Consider the following 23,895-nt stretch of genomic DNA (forward strand, 5'->3'; position numbering starts at 1 on the left):
ATCACCTGCCGCCATATTGGATCAACTCCCAGCGGAAGAGGAAGACAACTGAAATTATGATGTCTCCTCCTATTCGTTGTAGGATAGTAAAAACCAGACGTCCGTAGCTGTATGTATCGGGATAAACATTTGAAGTGGTTTATAATATCGGTCAGTGAGAGTACGAAGCGAAGGGTTTCATTTTTTTGAGGGTTGAATTTTTTTTAGGACTTGTTGTAAATATGACTTCCCTGACACAGCGGAGTTCGGGCCTAGTGCAGAGGCGGACCGAGGCCTCTCGTAGCTCTGCCGCCGACAAGGACCGAGGAACCGGGGATGAGGACTTCGAGACCCGCCGCCGCGGAGGAGGAGGAGAGGAAGAGGAGGAAGAAGAGGATAAAGCAGACTCCAAAGAAACTCGACTCACATTGATGGAAGAAGTGTTACTCTTGGGATTGAAGGACCGCGAGGTATAACTTAATAACATGTATTATATTATTTTATTATTTTTTTTACAGCTAAAACCATATTATAGTATTTAGCTAGTTAGGTAACGTAAGTTAACGCTACTCAAAGATCTCATAAAATGTACTAACAGGTGCTATCTTCATTTTGTCAACATCGAATGAATGCTAATGTCAGCTAGCTACAATTTTTATTTTATTTCACCTTTATTTAACCAGGGAGGCCAGTTGAGAACACCTTTATTTAACCAGGTAGGCCAGTTGAGAACACCTTTATTTAACCAGGTAGGCTAGTTGAGAACACCTTTATTTAACCAGGTAGGCCAGTTGAGAACACCTTTATTTAACCAGGGAGGCTAGTTGAGAACACCTTTATTTAACCAGGTAGGCCAGTTGAGAACACCTTTATTTAACCAGGTAGGCCAGTTGAGAACACCTTTATTTAACCAGGTAGGCCAGTTGAGAACACCTTTATTTAACCAGGGAGGCCAAGAACACCTTTATTTAACCAGGTAGGCCAGTTGAGAACACCTTTATTTAACCAGGTAGGCTAGTTGAGAACACCTTTATTTAACCAGGTAGGCCAGTTCACCTTTATTTAACCAGGTAGGCCAGTTGAGAACATTTATTTAACCAGGTAGGCCAGTTGAGAACACCTTTATTTAACCAGGTAGGCCTGGCCAAGATAAACAAGTTCAAAACTGCAGTGCAAAGACACAGACAACACAGAGTTACACACGGAGTAAACAATAAACAAGCCAATGACACAGTAGAAAAAATAAAGTCTATATACAGTGTGTGCAGAAGGCAATGCGGAGGTAGGCAATATACAGTGTGTGCAGAAAGCATGAGGAGGTAGGCAATAAATAGTCACTTGAGGGGGTATCCCATGAAGGAAGCTAAATCTACTCTGGGGAGGTTTTCTAAAGTTAACCAGTTTCTCTTAGCTTCACAGCTCAGGCATCTGCCTTACTATGATGGTGTATGTTGTTCGGCTTGTAATATACAGGGCAAACCCCGTTTTGGTCATTTCTGGTAGCTATGTAGCATACCACCCTGCATACCACTGCTGGCTTGCTTCTGAAGCTAAGCAGGGTTGGTCCTGGTCAGTCCCTGGATGGGAGATCAGATGCTGCTGGAAGTGGTGTTGGAGGGCCAGTAGGAGGCACTCTTTTTCCTCTGGTATAAAAAATATCCAAATGCCCCAGGGCAGTGATTGGGGACATTGCCCTGTGTAGGGTGCTGTCTTTCGGATGGGACGTTAAATGGGTGTCCTGACTCTCTGAGGTCAGTAAAGATCCCATGGCACTTATCGTAAGAGTAGGGGTGTTAACCCTGGTGTCCTGGCTAAATTCCCAATCTGGCCCTCAAACCATCACGGTCACCTAATAATCCCCCAGTTTACAATTGGCTCATTCATCCCCCTCCTCTCCCCAGTAACTATTCCCCAGGTCGTTGCTGTAAATGAGAACGTGTTCTCAGTCAACTTACCTGGTAAAATAACGGATAAATAAAATAAAATGTGTCTTACAAATTTAATCGCAACACGTTTTTGGAAATGAATGTTGAATGTATATCCCTTTAAACTTGGAATTGCTGCTTCCTGTTGACAAGACATTTGGATAAATATCCCAAATCCAAACACAGTTTTCATGTGTCCGAATCAATAACCAATATGAACAAACAGTTTGTTTATTGAAAACCTAGAACATAGTGTAACTAAATGTAACGGATGTGAAGCGGCTAGCTTAGTCAGCGGTGGTGCGCGCTAAATAGCGTTTCAATCGGTGACGTCACTCGCTCTGAGACCTTGAAGTAGTGGTTCCCCCTTTGCTCTGCAAGGGCCGTGGCTTTTGTGGAGCGATGGGTAACGATGCTTCGTGGGTGACTGTTGATGATGTGTGCAGAGGGGGTCCCTGGTTCGTGCCCGGGTATGGGTGAGGGGACGGACTAAAGTTATACTGTTACATACACATACATGTACAACAATAGTAATCATATTTAATCGTTAAGGGAGCACCTTAGAACCTACACATGCAAGGAAAACCCTGTTGTTTTGAAAAGTGACAATACGTCGATGATATTGATTAGGGGGGAATCGGGTTGTACACGCTGTTAAAACAAACACAACATCCCTGGTTAGAGCACAACCGGCAGAAGACATCTAGCCACATTTTGAAGTGTTGCGTTTTGATTCAAGTAAGTGTAACGCAATATATATTTTTTGTTAATCACTTCCATCACACTGAAATCAATAGAACGAGGGGGCAAACGTTTGTGGGGTAGTGCTGTCTAAACTAACGCTATTCAAAAGCTACACGGGAATGTGGAATAACCTATACTATTCAAAGGCTACACAGGAATGTGGAATAACCTATACTATTCAAAAGCTACACAGGAATGTGGAATAACCTATACTATTCAAAGGCTACACAGGAATGTGGAATAACCTATACTATTCAAAAGCTACACAGGAATGTGGAATAACCTATACTATTCAAAGGCTACACAGGAATGTGGAATAACCTATACTATTCAAAGGCTACACCGGAATGTGGAATAACCTATACTATTCAAAGGCTACACAGGAATGTGGAATAACCTATACTATTCAAAGGCTACACCGGAATGTGGAATAACCTATACTATTCAAAGGCTACACAGGAATGTGGAATAACCTATACTATTCAAAGGCTACACAGGAATGTGGAATAACCTATACTATTCAAAGGCTACACAGGAATGTGGAATAACCTATACTATTCAAAAGCTACACAGGAATGTGGAATAACCTATACTATTCAAAGGCTACACAGGAATGTGGAATAACCTATACTATTCAAAGGCTACACAGGAATGTGGAATAACCTATACTATTCAAAGGCTACACAGGAATGTGGAATAACCTATACTATTCAAAGGCTACACAGGAATGTGGAATAACCTATACTATTCAAAGGCTACACAGGAATGTGGAATAACCTATACATGGTTGGTTTGATGAGAATTTACATTAGGCTTATATCTATATTAAGGAAGGTGGATTTTTTTGGGGGAAGGGGGGCTGTCATCACGGAAAAGGTAACAATCCACTTTTTTTCTGTTAATTAACTTAACCTACAGTGGGGCAAAAAAGTATTTAGTCGGCCACCAATTGTGCAAGTTCTCCCACTTAAAAAGATGAGAGGCCTGTAATTTTCATCATAGGTACACTTCAAATATGACGGACAAAATGAGAGAAGAAAAAATCCAGAAAATCACATTGTAGGATTTTTAATGAATTTATTTGCAAATTATGGTGGAAAATAAGTATTTGGTCAATAACAAACGTTTCTCAATACTTTGTTATATATCCTTTGTTGGCAATGACAGAGGTCAAATGTTTTCTGTAAGTCTTCACAAGGTTTTCATATACTGTTGCTGGTATTTTGGCCCATTCCTCCATGCAGATCTCCTCTAGAGCAGTGATGTTTTGGGGCTGTTGCTGGACAACACGGACTTTCAACTCGCTCCAAAGATTTTCTATGGGGTTGAGATCTGGAGACTGGCTAGGCCACTCCAGGACCTTGAGATGCTTCTTACGAAGCCACTCCTTCGTTGCCCGGGTGGTGTGTTTGGGATCATTGTCATGCTGAAAGACCCAGCCACATTTCATCTTCAATGCCCTTGCTGATGGAAGGAGGTTTTCACTCAAAATCTCACGATACATGGCCCCATTAATTCTTTCCTTTACACGGATCAGTCGTCCTGGTCCCTTTGCAGAACAGCCCCAAAGCATGATGTTTCCACCCCCATGCTTCACAGTAGGTATGGTGTTCTTTGGATGCAACTCAGCATTCTTTGTCCTCCAAACACGACGAGTTGAGTTTTTACCAAAAAGTTATATTTTGGTTTCATCTGACCATATGACATTCTCCCAATATTCTTCTGGATCATCCAAATCCTCTCTAGCAAACTTCAGACGGGCCTGGACATGTACTGGCTTAAGGAGGGGGACACGTCTGGCACTGCAGGATTTGAGTCCCTGGCGGCGTAGTGTGTTACTGATGGTAGGCTTTGTTACTTTGGTCCCAGCTCTCTGCAGGTCATTCACTAGGTCCCCCCGTGTGGTTCTGGGATTTTTGCTCACCGTTCTTGTGATCATTTTGACCCCACGGGGTGAGATCTTGCGTGGAGCCCCAGATCGAGGGAGATTATCAGTGGTCTTGTATGTCTTCCATTTCCTAATAATTGCTCCCACAGTTGATTTATTCAAACCAAGCTGCGTACCTATTGCAGATTCAGTCTTCCCAGCCTGGTGCAAGTCTACAATTTTGTTTCTGGTGTCCTTTGACAGCTCTTTGGTCTTGGCCATAGTGGAGTTTGGAGTGTGACTGTTTGAGGTTGTGGACAGTTGTCTTTTATACTGATAACAAGTTCAAACAGGTGCCATTAATACAGGTAACGAGTGGAGGACAGAGGAGCTTCTTAAAGAATAAGTTACAGGTCTGTGAGAGCCAGAAATCTTGCTTGTTTGTAGGTGACCAAATACTTATTTTCCACCATAATTTGCAAATAAATTCATTAAAAAATCGTACAATATGATTTTCTGGATTTTTTTTCTTCTCATTTTGTCTGGCATAGTTGAAGTGTACCTATGATGAAAATTACAGGCCTCTCATCTTTTTAAGTGGGAGAACTTGCACAATTGGTGGCTGACTAAATAATTTTTTGCCCCACTGTATATGTTGCGTTGTGATTCGTTTATCAACAGTGACTTCTTTGGCTGCTATTTTAAGTGATAGTTTGATTGTCAAATCCATGTATTGGTGTGTGGCCAATTTACTTTTATAGAGAGACAATTTTCCATGCCATTTCATTAACTCTACGTTCTGTGTGTGTGACGAAGTGGTTCTGAGTGTGTGATGAAAATCAATGGTACAAAAAAAAACTATATATCTATGTTTAAATCAATTAATCTTATGTTACAGTGATGAGTATAAACTTTTTATACTAACATCTCCAATCTGAGGACAAAAGGATGTGTATTTCCACTACATTTTATGAGGCGAAAATGCAAGTTTGTTCTGTACGTTTTATATGACCCCCTTTACAAACAGGCCCATTTTTTTACCACGTTCTTGCCTGCATACATCTTTCACACATCTCATGTGCATGCCGGCGTGCCGGGGATGAGTGGTGGTGTGCAGCTGAGGGTGGGGTCTATTTTAATAAATCCATTAAAGATTCAGCATAAAAAAATTAATCTATTAAAGATTCAGCATTAAAAATAAATATATTAAAGATTCAGCATGAAAAATAAATATATTAAAGATTCAGCATGAAAAATTAATCTATTAAAGATTCAGCATGAAAAATACATCTAAAGATTCAGCATGAAAAATACATCTAAAGATTCAGCATGAAAAATAAATCTATTAAAGATTCAGCATGAAAAATAAATATATTAAAGATTCAGCATGAAAAATAAATATATTAAAGATTCAGCATGAAAAATTAATCTATTAAAGATTCAGCATGAAAAATAAATCTATTAAAGATTCAGCATGAAAAATACATCTAAAGATTCAGCATGAAAAATACATCTATTAAAGATTCAGCATGAAAAATAAATCTATTAAAGATTCAGCATGAAAAATACATCTAAAGATTCAGCATGAAAAATACATCTATTAAAGATTCAGCATGAAAAATTAATCTATTAAAGATTCAGCATGAAAAATAAATCCATTCATAATTTGTTTCGGGAGGTCCTAAGAAACATAAGATTTATGTATTTAATTAAAAAAAATATATAGAATAGCATATTTTAGAGTTTTATTTATTTATTATTATTTATGTTTTCCGAGTCTGTACAGCCATGGCTGCGCCATCCAAATGAAATCATTATTTCGTTATTTTGTTCATTAAACAGACAAGGCACACCTACCCGATCAAAGTCAAGACACTAGGGCTGTCCCTGACAAAAAAAAAAAAATAGTCAATCGAAAGTTAAACTTGTTTTTAATAAAATCAACAATATATGCATTAAGCTTGTCTGATGCTTTAAAGACTAACAATGAAATAAACAACACTTTATTTTAACGGTGATGCGTAATCCAAAACATCAATACACATATTAGAGCTCAAGCATATGAGAGAAGAAAAAAAAAGATTTTAAATCATTATCCCGTTGGTTATACAATGCATAGCCTATTGCATATTAAGCACGGCAGAAAAAAACAAAAATAACTGATTTTAAGATGTCTATTCATTGGTCTAGCCTATATTCCAAAATTAAACACATTCTAGTAATTGCCTTTTTGAGTGTAGACTGTTGTTATTATGCATACTGGATGGACTTGATTACCTTGTGTTGCGCTCCACGTTCTATCCACGGGTCTGGGAGAGAACGTATAGGCCCTGGTGATGCTGTTGGTTCATTGATTGTGCATGGAGGTTTACAGAGTTAACCTAGAATTAGTGAATTTGTATTTGAATAGGACTTATAAGCATATCTAGTCTGCTAAATGAACAAGCCTACAGCCTATGGCAAGGAGCATAGCTAGATAACATTCAGTAAGTAGGATCAATTTTATATTCTGAAATCCTGAAATACATTTTCATCATGTCCTGTTTCTTTACACCTACCTAAAATAAATAATGGGTTTATTGTTATGGTTTATATTTAAATAGATTTATTAGACTTGTTAAAATGTAGATTTTCCAGAGGCTTCTATGTGTGGAGGCCTGGAGATACTAAACGTTGTTTGTTAATTTAACGGTCAATTACCTTGAGACCGGCAGTCAGACAATAGCCGACTGACAAAATGTAATTACCGCCACAGCCCTACACTCATAGAATAAATGCTGGATCTGGGGTCTCAGTCAGCAGTCACACGGGCATTAGTCTCCTAAGCAGCAGGCCGAACACTGTGATCCTAGAGAGAGTGAAGGCTACAGGATGGCTCTGGTGATCTGCATGCTCACACACACACACACACACAGTGTCTTCTCTCTGTGTTCAGGACTACATGTTGTTCTTGAACAACCATCTCGTCAGGCCTGTGTTGCAGCTTGCACACACTCACCCCCTTTCCTCCTCTCTCAGGGCTACACTTCGTTCTGGAACGACTGCATCTCGTCAGGCCTGTGTTGCAGCTTGCACACACTCACCCCCTTTCCTCCTCTCTCAGGGCTACACTTCGTTCTGGAACGACTGCATCTCGTCGGGGCTGCGTGGCTGCATGCTCATAGAGCTGGCCATCAGAGGACGACTACAGCTGGAGACCTGTGGCATGAGGAGGAAAAGCCTGCTCGCCAGGAAGGTAGGGGATCCTGACCAACTGACCTCTCTTAAGTGGCGGCAGGTAGTCTAGTGGTTAGAGCGTTGGACTAGTAACTGGAAGGTTGCAAGATCGAATCCCCAAGCTAACAAGGTGAAAATCTGTTGTTCTTCCTCTGAACAGTTCCTAGACCAGTTCACCCACTGTTCCTAGACCAGTTCACCCACTGTTCCTAGACCAGTTCACCCACTGTTCCTAGACCAGTTCACCCACTGTTCCTAGACCAGGTAACCCACTGTTCCTAGACCAGGTAACCCACTGTTCCTAGACCAGGTTATTTATAATGACGGCCTAGGAACAGTGGGTTACCTGGTCTAGGAACAGTGGGTTACCTGGTCTAGGAACAGTGGGTGAACTGGTCTAGGAACAGTGGGTGAACTTAACAGACCCAATGGAATGCAGTACAAATGAGAGGTACAGTTGTCTTAACAGACCCAATGGAATGCAGTACAATCGCTGACGTGGGGAACTCTCCAGATCAATGGAATAGTTTGATGTAGCCTACTGACAGGCAGAGTACAGGCAACACATTAACAGGACTTTGGAGAATTATAAATTCTTATTTGTGAGAACAGGAAGTGCTGAGAGACTACTACATCAGTAAAACTTCAGTCGTGAAACTAAAATCAGGGGTTAACATGCCCGGTTACAGGTTAACACCCGCTGTGGACAATATTGGTTATTGATATGTCAATCCAACTAACAGTCTTACAGTAATCAGCATCTGCCACCACTTTCACACAGACACAGCGTCACCTAAAGGGAAATCCAATGCAATGATGTATTTACGTGCATTTTGAGCTGATCGTCGTCTGGTTCCGTTGGGGTTTTCTGATTTGACAGAGATGAAACGGAAAAGATCAGTGTTTCTGACAACTGGGCTTGTAGCCCGAAGAAGCTTCTTCCCTCGTCGGAGCTCATGCATAGGAGCCCACGGGGGGGGCAGCTCTCTTTCTCAGACTCAGTCCTCAAATCTGTTCAGTCCAAAGATATAGAGTTTAAAGCACACCAAGGTGCAGTGGAATGTTCTGGTCCTCTTAGGGAAAGATAAAACCCAGCGGGTCGTCGTGAGCGAACAGAGTGTTTGTGGCTCTGCCAAGTTCCTCTCAGGTGACTCTTCTGTCTGAGTTGGATCATTCGTTCTCGATCTGAGTTTTGGGTTTCCAAGGAGATGGGATCATTTGTCCCACGGATGTGGCCTTGCCTTAAATAACTTGATTCTAGTTTCTGGTTAGTAAAGGTCTCTAATTTATAGGGAGACTCACGGAAGGTGGGCTCTAATGGACGGATAGTACCATTTAGTACCTCCGCGTTGATTGTAAGGATTCGGCATGGCAAAACCTGAGACTTTTATAAGTGTTCACAGTATATTTTTTTGTTTTTTTTGCCCGGGAGACAGTTACACATTCCCCATGATGAAGAACGAAGCCTGTAAGGTACAGACATGACCATGGTTCCTTTACACACTCTGTATGCTACAGTAAAACCACCATTAAACCCTCTTTTAATGACAGGATTATCCTAAGAAAGATATTCAAGTAATATCAACAGTTTTAATAGTGAAGATTTTAAAATATATATATATTTTTACCTTTTTATTTTACTAGGCAAGTCAGTTAAGAACAAATTCTTATTTCCAATGACGGCCAAATCTGGACGACACTGGGCCAATTGTAAGCCGCCCTATGGGACTCGGCCGGATGTGATACAGCCTGGAATTCGAACCAGGGACTGTAGTGATGCCTCTTGCACTGAGATGCAGTGTCTTATACCACTGCGCCACTCGGGAGCCCAAGAAAGCGTGTTTAAATGTCCTTTTGTGCTTTTGGCGCCATTTTTCTCTTTGTTACGAAGAGTAAAAATTCCTGACTTTCCTCTTAGGATACATGTGTAGTTCACCAGGCGCTCTGCAGACTCTGCAGTGGTTTCTGTCTCCTGACCTGCTCAGTTCCCGAAATAAAGAGCCGTTTCGGACCACCTGAACTATTGATTTCGAACCAGAGAGAGAGAGATACCGCAAGTCGCAAAGAGAACAGGAGCTGCTTCCACTATTCCAGCACCATGTCAACATCAACGTGACAACTAAAAGATACCAAAAACAATTTAGTCCTATCGACATAAACTAAATATGATGTGGCTGTCCATGGTTCTGCTTTCTGTTTGTAGAGTGACGCCAATGCCATTCTCTCTTTCATGTTTCTGTTAGTGATGTGTGCTCTCAAAACAATTTGATAGGAGAGAAGCCAAATCCAGTGATGTATGCTCTTAATACAATTTGATAGGTGAGAAGCCAAATCCACTAATGTATGCTCACAAAACAATTTGATAGGAGAGAAGCCAAATCCAGTGATGTATGCTCTCAAAACAATTTAATAGGAGAGAAGCCAAATCCACTAATGTATGCTCACAAAACAATTTGATAGGAGAGAAGCCAAATCCAAGCTAGCTTCCATTGACACGTCATTTTTTCCCCCTACCCCACCAGGACCAATCATTTGAGCTTGCTCAGTTTAGCTGAAAGATGATTAGGAATACGTTTTTTTTGGTTGTCAAGGGAGGCCAGATGCTCACTGGCTTCCCTTGACCAATACAAATACAATAAAAAGACAAGTATTCTTCTGCTGATTCTGACATGTATTTAGTCTAGAAGTTGTGTTCTGTGTGGTTGTCTCATCTCCAGGGGATCAATAGGTCATTGAGTGGCAGTTTTGTTCTGACTGTGTTCTGTATACAGTCGACTAAAGCTGTTGTGGTTTTTGTATTGTGTGTCTAGGTGTTCTGTAAGTCATTGAATGGCGGTACAGGTTGTGTTTTCATTCTGTCTCGTTCTATTGTGTCTCCTAGGTGATCTGTAAGTCAGATGCTCCGACGGGAGACGTGCTATTGGACGAGGCTCTGAAACACGTGAAGGAGACCCAGCCCCCAGAGACGGTGCAGAGCTGGATTGAGCTGCTCAGCGGTGAGTAGTCTCAGCCACCAGGTGGCAGTATGGTTGTTTTGATTCTGACAGTGATTGTATTGGATATATGTGTTTAGTTATTACAGTTGTATTATAAAAAACCAAACAAAGCCTGTAACACCTTCCCCCTTAAGACAACAAATATCCTATATTTTTGTTGGACAAGTTTGCTCACAACCAACAGAACTTCCATTTCACAACATGATCAAGTTAAATTGTCACTTTCTCCAATGTCAAAATGGTGTCTACTGGCTGTGAATATTTTATATTTGATTAGCATTACTGGTTTCTTGCTGGGGAACGTAACATACTATATATATATATATATATAGTATGTTACGTTCCCCAGCAAGAAACCAGTAATGCTAATCAAACAGAAGGGGAATTAGCAAAGACTCTAACCTGTGATGGCCCAGGTGCTATTTTAACAGTGGCTGACCAAGTAACACAGCTTAGTGAGTTACCACAGAGAGCATCAGTAACACAGCTTAGTGAGTTACCACAGAGAGCATCAGTAACACGGCTTAGTGAGTTACCACACAGAGAGCATCAGTAACACAGCTTAGTGAGTTACCACACAGAGAGCATCAGTAACACAGCTTAGTGAGTTACCACAACAGAGAGCATCAGTAACACAGCTTAGTGAGTTACCACAACAGAGAGCATCAGTAACACAGCTTAGTGAGTTACCACAACAGAGAGCATCAGTAACACAGCTTAGTGAGTTACCACAACAGAGAGCATCAGTAACACAGCTTAGTGAGTTACCACAACAGAGAGCATCAGTAACACAGCTTAGTGAGTTACCACAGAGAGCATCAGTAACACAGCTTAATGAGTTACCACAGAGAGCATCAGTAACACAGCTTAGTGAGTTACCACAGAGAGCATCAGTAACACAGTTTAGTTAGTTACCACACAGAGAGCATCAGTAACACAGCTTAGTGAGTTACCACAGAGAGCATCAGTAACACAGCTTAGTGAGTTACCACAGAGAGCATCAGTAACACATTCTGTTGTTTTGGCTGTTGTTTTGGCTGCCGTTCTGTTGTTTTGGCTGTCGTTCTGTTTTGGCTGTCGTTTTTTCTGTTGTTTTGGCTGTCGTTTTGGCTGTTGATTTGGCTGTCGTTCTGTTGTTTTGGCTGTCGTTCTGTCGCTTTTGTGTCGTTCTGTCGCTTTGGCTGCTTCTGTCGCTTTGGCTGTTGTTCTGTCGCTTTTGGCTGCCGTTCTGTCGCTTTTGGCTGTTGTTCTGTCGCTTTTGGCTGCCGTTCTGTCGCTTTGGCTGCCGTTCTGTCGTTTTGGCTGCCGTTCTGTCGTTTTGGCTGCCGTTCTGTTGTTTTGGCTGCCGTTTTTTCTGTTGTTTTGGCTGTTTTGGCTGTTGATTTGGCTGTCGTTCTGTTGTTTTGGCTGCGTTCTGTTGTTTTGGCTGCCGTTCTGTTGTTGTTTTGGCTGCCGTTCTGTCGTTTTGGCTGCCGTTCTGTCGTTTTGGCTGTTGTTCTGTCGTTTTGGCTGCCGTTCTGTCGCTTTTGGCTGTTCTGTCGCTGCCGTTCTCTGTTGTTTTTTTGGCTGCCGTTTTTCTGTTGTTTTGGCTGTCGTTTTGGCTGTTGATTTGGCTGTCGTTCTGTTGTTTTGGCTGTCGTTCTGTTGTTTTGGCTGTCGTTTTGGCTGTTGATTTGGCTGTCGTTCTGTTGTTTTGTCTGCCGTTCTGTCGCTTTTGGCTGCCGTTCTGTCGCTTTGTCTGTCGCTTTTGGCTGCCGTTCTGTCATTTTGGCTGCCGTTCTGTCGCTTTTGGCTGCCGTTCTGTCATTTTGGCTGTTGTTTTGGCTGCCGTTCTGTCGCTTTTGGCTGCCGTTCTGTCGTTTTGGCTGTTGTTCTGTCGTTTTGGCTGTTGTTCTGTCGTTTTGGCTGCCGTTCTGTTTTTTGGCTGTTGTTTTGGCTGTTGTTCTGTTGTTTTGGCTGTTGTTTTGGCTGTTCTGTTGTTTTGGCTATTGTTTTGCCGGCCGTTCTGTTGTTTTGGCTGTTTTGGCTGTCGTTCTGTTGTTTTGGCTGTTGTTTTGGCTGTCGTTCTGTTGTTTTGGCTGTCGTTCTGTTGTTTTGGCTGTTCTGTTGTTTTGGCTGTTGTTCTGTTGTTTTGGCTGTTGTTCTGTTGTTTTGGCTGTTGTTCTGTTGTTTTGGCTGTTGTTTTGGCTGTTGTCTGTTGTTTTGGCTGTCGTTCTGTTGTTTTGGCTGCCGTTCTGTTGTTTTGGCTGTTGTTTTGGCTGCCGTTCTGTTGTTTTGGCTGTTGTTTTGGCTGCCGTTCTGTTGTTTTGGCTTTTGTTCTGTTGTTTTGCCTGCCGTTCTGTTGTTTTGGCTGCCGTTCTGTTTTGGCTGTTGTTTTGGCTGTTGTTCTGTTGTTTTGGCTGTTGTTCTGTTGTTTTGGCTGCCGTTCTGTCGTTTTGGCTGTTGATTTGGTTGTCGCTCTGTTGTTTTGGCTGCCGTTCTGTTGTTTTGGCTGTTGTTCTGTTGTTTTGGCTGCCGTTCTGTCGTTTTGGCTGTTGATTTGGCTGCCGTTCTGTTGTTTTGGCTGCCGTTCTGTCGTTTGGCTGCCGTTCTGTCGTTTTGGCTGCCGTTCTGTCGTTTTGGCTGCCGTTCTGTCATTTTGGCTGTTGTTTTGGCTGCCGTTCTGTCGTTTTGGCTGCCGTTCTGTCGTTTTGGCTGTTCTGTCGTTTTGGCTGCCGTTCTGTTGTTTTGGCTGTTGTTTTGGCTGCCGTTCTGTCGTTTTTCTGTTGTTCTGTCGTTTTGGCTGTTGTTCTGTCGTTTTGGCTGCCGTTCTGTCTTTTTGGCTGTTGTTTTGGCTGTTGTTCTGTTGTTTTGGCTGTTGTTTTGGCTGTTCTGTTGTTTTGGCTATTGTTTTGCCGTTCTGTTGTTTTGGCTGTTGTTTTGGCTGTCGTTCTGTTGTTTTGGCTGTTGTTCTGTTGTTTTGGCTGTTGTTCTGTTGTTTTGGCTGTTGTTCTGTTGTTTTGGCTGTCGTTCTGTTGTTTTGGCTGTTGTTTTGGCTGCCGTTCTGTTGTTTTGGCTGTTGTTTTGGCTGTCGTTCTGTTGTTTTGGCTTCTGTTGTTTTGGCTGTTGTTTTGGCTGTCGTTCTGTTGTTTTGGCTGTTGTTTTGGCTGTCGTTCTGTTGTTTTGGCTGTCGTTCTGTTGTTTTGGCTGTTCTGTTGTTTTGGCTGTTGTTCTGTTGTTTTGGCTGTCGTTCTGTTGTTTTGGCTGTTGTTTTGGCTGCCGTTCTGTTGTTTTGGCTGTTGTTTTGGCTGCCGTTCTGTTGTTTTGGCTTTTGTTCTGTTGTTTTGCCTGCCGTTCTGTTGTTTTTGCTGTCGTTTTGGCTGTTGTTTTGGCTGCCGTTCTGTCGTTTTGGCTGTCGTTTTGGCTGTTGTTTTGGCTGTCCTGTTGTTTTGGCTGTTGTTTTGGCTGTCGTTCTGTTGTTTTGGCCGTTCTGTTGTTTTGGCTGTTGTTTTGGCTGTCGTTCTGTTGTTTTTGGCTGTTGTTTTGGCTGTCGTTCTGTTGTTTTGGCTGTTGTTTTGGCTGTTGTTCTGTTGTTTTGGCTGTTGTTCTGTTGTTTTGGCTGTTGTTCTGTTGTTTTGGCTGTTGTTCTGTTGTTTTGGCTGTTGTTCTGTTGTTTTGGCTGTCGTTCTGTTGTTTTGGCTGTTGTTTTGGCTGCCGTTCTGTTGTTTTGGCTGTTGTTTTGGCTGCCGTTCTGTCGTTTTGGCTGTTGTTCTGTCGTTTTGGCTGCCGTTCTGTCGTTTTGGCTGTTCTGTCGCTTTTGGCTGCCGTTCTGTCTTTTTGGCTGTTGTTTTGGCTGCCGTTTTTTCTGTTGTTTTGGCTGTCGTTTTGGCTGTTGATTTGGCTGTCGTTCTGTTGTTTTGGCTGTCGTTCTGTTGTTTTGGCTGTCGTTTTGGCTGTTGATTTGGCTGTCGTTCTGTTGTTTTGTCTGCCGTTCTGTCGTTTTGGCTGCCGTTCTGTCGTTTTGTCTGTCGTTTTGGCTGCCGTTCTGTCATTTTGGCTGCCGTTCTGTCGTTTTGGCTGCCGTTCTGTCATTTTGGCTGTTGTTTTGGCTGCCGTTCTGTCGCTTTTGGCTGCCGTTCTGTCGTTTTGGCTGTTGTTCTGTCGTTTTGGCTGCCGTTCTGTCTTTTTGGCTGTTGTTTTGGCTGTTGTTCTGTTGTTTTGGCTGTTGTTTTGGCTGTTCTGTTGTTTTGGCTATTGTTTTGCCGGCCGTTCTGTTGTTTTGGCTGTTTTGGCTGTCGTTCTGTTGTTTTGGCTGTTGTTTTGGCTGTCGTTCTGTTGTTTTGGCTGTCGTTCTGTTGTTTTGGCTGTTCTGTTGTTTTGGCTGTTGTTCTGTTGTTTTGGCTGTTGTTCTGTTGTTTTGGCTGTTGTTCTGTTGTTTTGGCTGTTGTTTTGGCTGTCGTTCTGTTGTTTTGGCTGTCGTTCTGTTGTTTTGGCTGTTCTGTTGTTTTGGCTGTTGTTTTGGCTGCCGTTCTGTTGTTTTGGCTGTTGTTTTGGCTGCCGTTCTGTTGTTTTGGCTTTTGTTCTGTTGTTTTGCCTGCCGTTCTGTTGTTTTGGCTGCCGTTCTGTTTTGGCTGTTGTTTTGGCTGTTGTTCTGTTGTTTTGGCTGTTGTTCTGTTGTTTTGGCTGCCGTTCTGTCGTTTTGGCTGTTGATTTGGTTGTCGTTCTGTTGTTTTGGCTGCCGTTCTGTTGTTTTGGCTGTTGTTCTGTTGTTTTGGCTGCCGTTCTGTCGCTTTGGCTGTTGATTTGGCTGCCGTTCTGTTGTTTTGGCTGCCGTTCTGTCGTTTTGGCTGCCGTTCTGTTTTTGGCTGCCGTTCTGTCGTTTTGGCTGTCGTTCTGTCATTTTGGCTGTTGTTTTGGCTGCCGTTCTGTCGTTTTGGCTGCCGTTCTGTTTTTGGCTGCCGTTCTGTCGTTTTGGCTGCCGTTCTGTCGTTTTGGCTGTTGTTTTGGCTGCCGTTCTGTCGTTTTGGCTGCCGTTCTGTCGTTTTTGTTGTTCTGTCGTTTTGGCTGCCGTTGTCTTTTTGGCTGTTGTTTTGGCTGTTGTTCTGTTGTTTTGGCTGTTGTTTTGGCTGTTCTGTTGTTTTGGCTATTGTTTTGCCGGCCATTCTGTTGTTTTGGCTGTTGTTTTGGCTGTCGTTCTGTTGTTTTGGCTGTTGTTCTGTTGTTTTGGCTGTTGTTCTGTTGTTTTGGCTGTTGTTCTGTTGTTTTGGCTGTCGTTCTGTTGTTTTGGCTGTTGTTTTGGCTGTCGTTCTGTTGTTTTGGCTGTTGTTTTGGCTGTCGTTCTGTTGTTTTGGCTGTTCTGTTGTTTTGGCTGTTGTTTTGGCTGTCGTTCTGTTGTTTTGGCTGTTGTTTTGGCTGTCGTTCTGTTGTTTTGGCTGTCGTTCTGTTGTTTTGGCTGTTCTGTTGTTTTGGCTGTTGTTCTGTTGTTTTGGCTGTCGTTCTGTTGTTTTGGCTGTTGTTTTGGCTGCCGTTCTGTTGTTTTGGCTGTTGTTTTGGCTGCCGTTCTGTTGTTTTGGCTTTTGTTCTGTTGTTTTGCCTGCCGTTCTGTTGTTTTTGCTGTCGTTTTGGCTGTTGTTTTGGCTGCCGTTCTGTCGTTTTGGCTGTCGTTTTGGCTGTTGTTTTGGCTGTCCTGTTGTTTTGGCTGTTGTTTTGGCTGTCGTTCTGTTGTTTTGGCCGTTCTGTTGTTTTGGCTGTTGTTTTGGCTGTCGTTCTGTTGTTTTTGGCTGTTGTTTTGGCTGTCGTTCTGTTGTTTTGGCTGTTGTTTTGGCTGTTGTTCTGTTGTTTTGGCTGTTGTTCTGTTGTTTTGGCTGTTGTTCTGTTGTTTTGGCTGTTGTTCTGTTGTTTTGGCTGTTGTTCTGTTGTTTTGGCTGTCGTTCTGTTGTTTTGGCTGTTGTTTTGGCTGCCGTTCTGTTGTTTTGGCTGTTGTTTTGGCTGCCGTTCTGTTGTTTTGGCTTTTGTTCTGTTGTTTTGCCTGCCGTTCTGTTGTTTTGGCTGTCGTTTTGGCTGTTGTTTTGGCTGCCGTTCTGTCGTTTTGGCTGTCGTTTTGGCTGTCGTTTTGGCTGTCGTGTTGATTTGGCTGCCGTTCTGTCGTTTTGGCTGCCGTTCTGTCGTTTTGGCTGCCGTTCTGTCGTTTTGGCTGCCGTTCTGTCGCTTTTGGCTGCCGTTCTGTCGTTTTGGCTGCCGTTCTGTCATTTTGGCTGTTGTTTTGGCTGCCGTTCTGTCGTTTTGGCTGCCGTTCTGTCGTTTTGGCTGCCGTTCTGTCGTTTTGGCTGCCGTTCTGTCATTTTGGCTGTTGTTTTGGCTGTTCTGTCTGTTTTTTGTTGTTCTGTCGTTTTGGCTGTTCTGTCTTCTTTTGGCTGTTGTTTTGGCTGTTGTTCTGTTGTTTTGGCTGTTGTTTTGGCTGTTCTGTTGTTTTGGCTATTGTTTTGCCGGCCGTTCTGTTGTTTTGGCTGTCGTTCTGTTGTTTTGGCTGTTGTTTTGGCTGTTGTTTTGGCTGTCGTTCTGTTGTTTTGGCCGTTCTGTTGTTTTGGCTGTTGTTTTGGCTGTCGTTCTGTTGTTTTGGCTGTTGTTTTGGCTGTCGTTCTGTTGTTTTGGCTTCTGTTGTTTTGGCTGTTGTTTTGGCTGTTCTGTTGTTTTGGCTGTTGTTTTGGCTGTCGTTCTGTTGTTTTGGCTGTCGTTCTGTTGTTTTGGCTGTCCTGTTGTTTTGGCTGTTGTTTTGGCTGTTGTTCTGTTGTTTTGGCTGTTGTTCTGTTGTTTTGGCTGTTGTTCTGTTGTTTTGGCTGTCGCTGTTGTTTTGGCTGTTGTTTTGGCTGTTCTGTTGTTTTGGCTGTTGTTTTGGCTGCCGTTCTGTTGTTTTGGCTTTTGTTCTGTTGTTTTGCCTGCCATTCTGTTGTTTTGGCTGTCGTTTTGGCTGTTGTTTTGGCTGCCGTTCTGTCGTTTTGGCTGTCGTTTTGGCTGTTGTTTTGGCTGCCGTTCTGTTTTGGCTGTCGTTTTGGCTGTTGTTTTTTTGGCTGCCGTTCTGTTGTTTTGGCTGCCGTTCTGTTGTTTTGGCTGCCGTTCTGTTGTTTTGCCTGTCGTTCTGTTTTGCCTGTCGTTCTGTTGTTTTGCCTGTCGTTCTGTTGTTTTGGCTGTCGTTCTGTTGTTTTGCCTGTCGTTCTGTTTAGAATTCCTCTGAAAACAAGCTGAGTCATAGTCACAGCAAACATTCCAAGCCCTGATTGTGTGGCAGACAGCTGTAGCCTAGCTACTGTCTTAACCGTAACCTGTTCTCAATTTGCAATCTGTTTTCACTCGTTTATTTCACACACAGCTGTTAGCCTCTCCCCTAAATCAAATTAAACCTGAATTTATATGTTTAACATCGCAAGACACTTAAACAACAATAAATAAAATAAGCAGCCATGCTGGGGGTTCAAGCATCAGTACAAATTGGACACATCGCTCTAGGATGCTAAATATCAGAACTTAAAATCAAACTGATGATGCAATAGGCTTTTGATGTTTTTGGGACAATTTTTTTTAAATCATGTTGACTACTTTGTAAACATCTTCTCGCGAACTGCTGGACTGATCGGCATCAAATTTGGTATAGCATTTATGGATGGACAGCGTAAAATGCCATGTTTTCCAAGACTCTAGCTGAAACAATATGGCCACTATAAAGACAGGGAGCTTGCATTAATGGTTTTTCCTTTCTGACAGCGCCACCATGCAGCCAAACTGAACCATACTTTACAGATTAGTTAGACTCATATCCCTGACCATGTGTGCCAAATTTCATCACTCTTGAGTCAAACTGATCGAGAGAGATGGAATATGTTCCCGTTATAGTGCCACAGAATGGGCCATCTTAATATGTCTTAAGTGGAACTTGTGTACCAAGGTTTGTTACAATACAAAAATCCATGTCCAATTCATGTGCCAGACCACGTGAATGTTTATTGGTCAGGAGCGGCCATGTTTGAGATGCTAGCCTTTGAAAATAGTGTGTTAAGGCGGGATGCCATATATCAAGTTTTGTGCAGATTGGTCATTTGTTGCCAGAAGAGTAGCGTTTTGCGTTCTTCACAAATTCAAAATGGTTGAAAATCCATCATGGCGGACCTCATGTGTCCCTGAGGTAAATGTGTTCCTTGTGAGGAGAGGAACCTAATGTACAGAATGTCATGACTCTAGGTCACATGGCATGAGGGGCGTGAGCTTTCAAGGTTTAAATTTTCAATTGTTTGTTAGTGCCCCCATGTGGCCAATTGGCATGGCATCGCATGAGAAGGTTTGGCCCATGGTCCTTTACCATGTCTACCATCATCCAATCCTCCTAATGTGTGTTATCTCACAGGAATTAGCATTTTTTCACCAAATTGATTGAAGCATTAATACTAATGAACTGGTATTATACTAATGGACCGGTATTATAATACTACTGAACTGGTATTATAATACTAATGAACCGGTATTATAATACTAATGGACCGGTATAGTACTAATGAACCGGTATATTATAATACTAATGAACCGGTATATTATAATACTAATGAACCGGTATATTATAATACTAATGAACCGGTATTATAATACTAATGAACCGGTATTATAATACTAATGAACCGGTATTATAATACTAATGAACCGGTATATTATAATACTAATGAACCGGTATATTATAATACTAATGAACCGGTATTATAATACTAATGAACTGGTATTATAATACTAATGGACCGGTATTATAATACTAATGGACCGGTATTATAATACTAATGGACCGGTATTATAATACTAATGAACCGGTATTATAATACTAATGAACCGGTATTATAATACTAATGAACTGGTATTATAATACTAATGGACCGGTATTATAATACTAATGAACCGGTATATAATACTACTGAACTGGTATTATAATACTAATGAACCGGTATTATAATACTAATGAACCGGTATTATAATACTAATGAACCGGTATTATAATACTAATGAACCGGTATTATAATAACTATAATATGAACTGGTATTATAATACTAATGATATGGTATAATACTAATGAACCGGTATTATAATACTAATGAACCGGTATTATAATACTAATGGACCGGTAGTATAATACTAATGAACCGGTATTATAATACTAATGAACCGGTATTATAATACTAATGAACCGGTATTATAATACTAATGAACCAGTATTATAATACTAATGAACCGGTATTATAATACTAATGAACTGGTATTATAATACTAATGAACCGGTATTATAATACTAATGGACCGGTATATTACTAATGAACCGGTATATTATAATACTAATGAACCGGTATATAATACTACTAATGGACCGGTAGTATAATACTAATGAACCAGTATTATAATACTAATGAACCGGTATTATAATACTAATGGACCGGTAGTATAATACTAATGAACCAGTATTATAATACTAATGAACCGGTATTATAATACTAATGCACCGGTATTATAATACTAATGAACTGGTATTATAATACTAATGATATGGTATAATACTACTAATGAACCGGTATTATAATGCTAATGAACTGGTATTTTAATACTAATGATCTGGTATAGTACTAATGAACTGTTATTATAATACTGAACTGTTAGGTATAGTACTAATGAACTGGTAGGTATAGTACTAATGAACTGGTATAGTACTAATGAACTGGTAGGTATAGTACTAATGAGCTGGTATAGTACTAATGAACTGGTATAGTACTGTTATTATAATACTAATGAACTGGTATAGTACTGTTATTATAATACTAACGAACTGGTATAGTACTGTTATTATAATACTAATGAACTGGTATAGTACTAATGAATGCCAGCTACGTTGCTGAACCCCAAATGAGATAAAAGAAGAGAATAATAAAATAACATGAAAGCCAAACCCCTTTGGATGCTTTCTTTCCCCACTGCAATTTGATTGGACTGTTATTGAGTTGTTGACATAAGTCACATTCAATCACGACGTTTTAGGCTTTGAACTCTGTAGCACGCTTAACCCCCCCCCCCCACCCCCTCCCCTTCCCTTGCAGGCGAGACGTGGAACCCTCTGAAGCTGCACTACCAGCTGAGGAACGTGAGGGAGCGCCTGGCCAAGAACCTGGTGGAAAAGGGTGTGCTGACCACGGAGAAACAGAACTTCCTCCTCTTCGACATGACCACTCACCCGCTCACCAACAACAACATCAAACAACGCCTCATCAAGAGGGTTCAGGAGGCCGTGTTGGAGAAATGGGTCAACGACCCGCACCGCATGGACAAGCGGCTGCTCGCCCTCATCTTCCTGGCCCACTCGTCTGATGTCCTGGAGAATGCCTTTTCCCCTCTGCTGGACGACCAGTATGACCTGGCCATGAAGAGAGTACGGCAGCTCCTGGACCTGGAGCCAGAGGGAGAGAGCACGAAGACCAACGCCAATGAGTTGTTGTGGGCCGTGGTGGCCGCCTTTACCAAGTGACCTACCACCTTCAGACACCAGAGGGTGCTGTTGGTTTGGCGTTGGTTGATGACGGTGGGGTTGAGGAAGAGGACAGGACAGTTTGGGGAGGGACAACGAGGAGAGGGCTGGTCTGTCTGGCCCATCAAGGTAGTGACTTGACTGACTTGAGGTCACCTCCCTCTGTCTTTCTGAAGAGACTGGCCTGCTCCAGACCTGTCCCACAGCTTTCTGAACAGAATGGTCTGTTCCAAACCTGTCCCACAGCTTTCTGAACAGAAAATATCTCTCTCCCTCGGTCCTTCTCCTTTTCCCTTCATCGAGCTCTTTCTCTCTGCAAAGATGTCATTTAATCACTCACTTTTACAAGAAATGAAAACTCCCCCTGATGGAGTGACAAGCAATCATCATCATCATCCTCTTCCTCCCTGGACACATCTTTCAGAAATGTCTTCAAAGTATGTATGTTATTCTCTACAGATATCTATCTAGCTCTTATTCACTATAACCGACAGTGAGCTCCAACAGTATTGGGACATTGACCTATTTGTTGTTGTTTTGGCTCTGTACTCCAGCACTTTGGATTTTAAATGATACATTGCCTATGGGGTTTAAAGTGCGGACTGTCAACATTCATTTGAGGGTATTTTCATCCATATCGGGTGAACCGTTTAGAAAGTACAGAGCTTCTTGTACATTGTCCCCCCAATGACTACTTTAATACACATATAAGTGAATTTGTCCCAATACCTTTGGTCCCCTAAAATGGGTGGGAGGACTATGTACAAAAAAAAATGCTTTAATTTCTCAACAGTTCACGTGATATGGGATGAAAATACCCTCAAATTAATGCTGACAAACTGCACTTTAACCTCATAGTCAATGTATCAGAGCCAAAACAACAAATATGTCACTGTCCCAATACTTTTGGAGCTCAGTGATGCAGATTCCATGTACGTGGAACATAGTAGTAGTATATGAATTGAATACTAGATAATTATCTTCCTGACAAGTCTTGGATTTGATTTCCTCTCCAACATGACGACATGGTCTGAAATGTCCTGTTTCTGTTTTACTCTCATGTTTTGTGGATGAAAAGCTTCCCTCGTTAAGGTGTCTGGGTTCCTGACCACGGCTCCATCTGAAATCTATCCTACTACGTAGACACTGAGTGTACAAAACATTAGGAACACCTTCCTAATATTCAGTTACGTCCCCCTTCTTGCCCTCAGAACAGCCTCAATTCATCAGGGGTATGGGACTCAATTCATCAGGGGTATGGGACTCAATTCATCAGGGGTATGGGACTCAATTCATCAGGGGTATGGGACTCAATTCATCAGGGGTATGGGACTCAATTCATCAGGGCTATGGGACTCAATTCATCAGGGCTATGGGACTCAATTCATCAGGGCTATGGGACTCAATTCATCAGGGGTATGGGACTCAATTCATCAGGGGTATGGGACTCAATTCATCAGGGCTATGGGACTCAATTCATCAGGGCTATGGGACTCAATTCATCAGGGCTATGGGACTCAATTCATCAGGGCTATGGGACTCAATTCATCAGGGCTATGGGACTCAATTCATCAGGGCTATGGGACTCAATTCATCAGGGCTATGGGACTCAATTCATCAGGGCTATGGGACTCAATTCATCAGGGCTATGGGACTCAATTCATCAGGGCTATGGGACTCAATTCATCAGGGCTATGGGACTCAATTCATCAGGGCTATGGGACTCAATTCATCAGGGCTATGGGACTCAATTCATCAGGGCTATGGGACTCAATTCATCAGGGAATGGGACTCAATTCATCAGGGGTATGGGACTCAATTCATCAGGGGTATGGGACTCAATTCATCAGGGCTATGGGACTCAATTCATCAGGGCTATGGGACTCAATTCATCAGGGCTATGGGACTCAATTCATCAGGGCTATGGGACTCAATTCATCAGGGGTATGGGACTCAATTCATCAGGGGTATGGGACTCAATTCATCAGGGCTATGGGACTCAATTCATCAGGGCTATGGGACTCAATTCATCAGGGGTATGGGACTCAATTCATCAGGGCTATGGGACTCAATTCATCAGGGGTATGGGACTCCAATTCATCAGGGCTATGGGACTCAATTCATCAGGGCTATGGGACTCAATTCATCAGGGGTATGGGACTCAATTCATCAGGGGTATGGGACTCAATTCATCAGGGCTATGGGACTCAATTCATCAGGGGTATGGGACTCAATTCATCAGGGGTATGGGACTCAATTCATCAGGGCTATGGGACTCAATTCATCAGGGCTATGGGACTCAATTCATCAGGGCTATGGGACTCAATTCATCAGGGCTATGGGACTCAATTCATCAGGGCTATGGGACTCAATTCATCAGGGCTATGGGACTCAATTCATCAGGGGTATGGGACTCAATTCATCAGGGGTATGGGACTCAATTCATCAGGGGTATGGGACTCAATTCATCAGGGGTATGGGACTCAATTCATCAGGGTATGGGACTCAATTCATCAGGGCTATGGGACTCAATTCATCAGGGGTATGGGACTCAATTCATCAGGGGTATGGGACTCAATTCATCAGGGGTATGGGACTCAATTCATCAGGGGTATGGGACTCAATTCATCAGGGGTATGGGACTCAAT

General features: G+C 42.3%; 1 protein-coding gene across 1 annotated transcript; it reads left to right on the plus strand.

The window, feature by feature from the left end:
* On the plus strand, positions 1-22,517 carry LOC112246483 (Golgi phosphoprotein 3-like). The gene is made up of 4 exons (XM_042320223.1): positions 1-449; positions 7,619-7,750; positions 10,613-10,727; positions 20,823-22,517. The coding sequence occupies exons 1-4, from the start codon at positions 222-224 to the stop codon at positions 21,245-21,247; spliced, it is 900 nt and encodes a 299-aa protein (XP_042176157.1). The 5' UTR covers positions 1-221; the 3' UTR covers positions 21,248-22,517.
* The last annotated feature ends 1,378 nt before the right edge of the window (positions 22,518-23,895 follow it).

This window comes from Oncorhynchus tshawytscha, linkage group LG04 (assembly GCF_018296145.1).
Source record: "Oncorhynchus tshawytscha isolate Ot180627B linkage group LG04, Otsh_v2.0, whole genome shotgun sequence".
Taxonomy (NCBI): domain Eukaryota; kingdom Metazoa; phylum Chordata; class Actinopteri; order Salmoniformes; family Salmonidae; genus Oncorhynchus; species Oncorhynchus tshawytscha.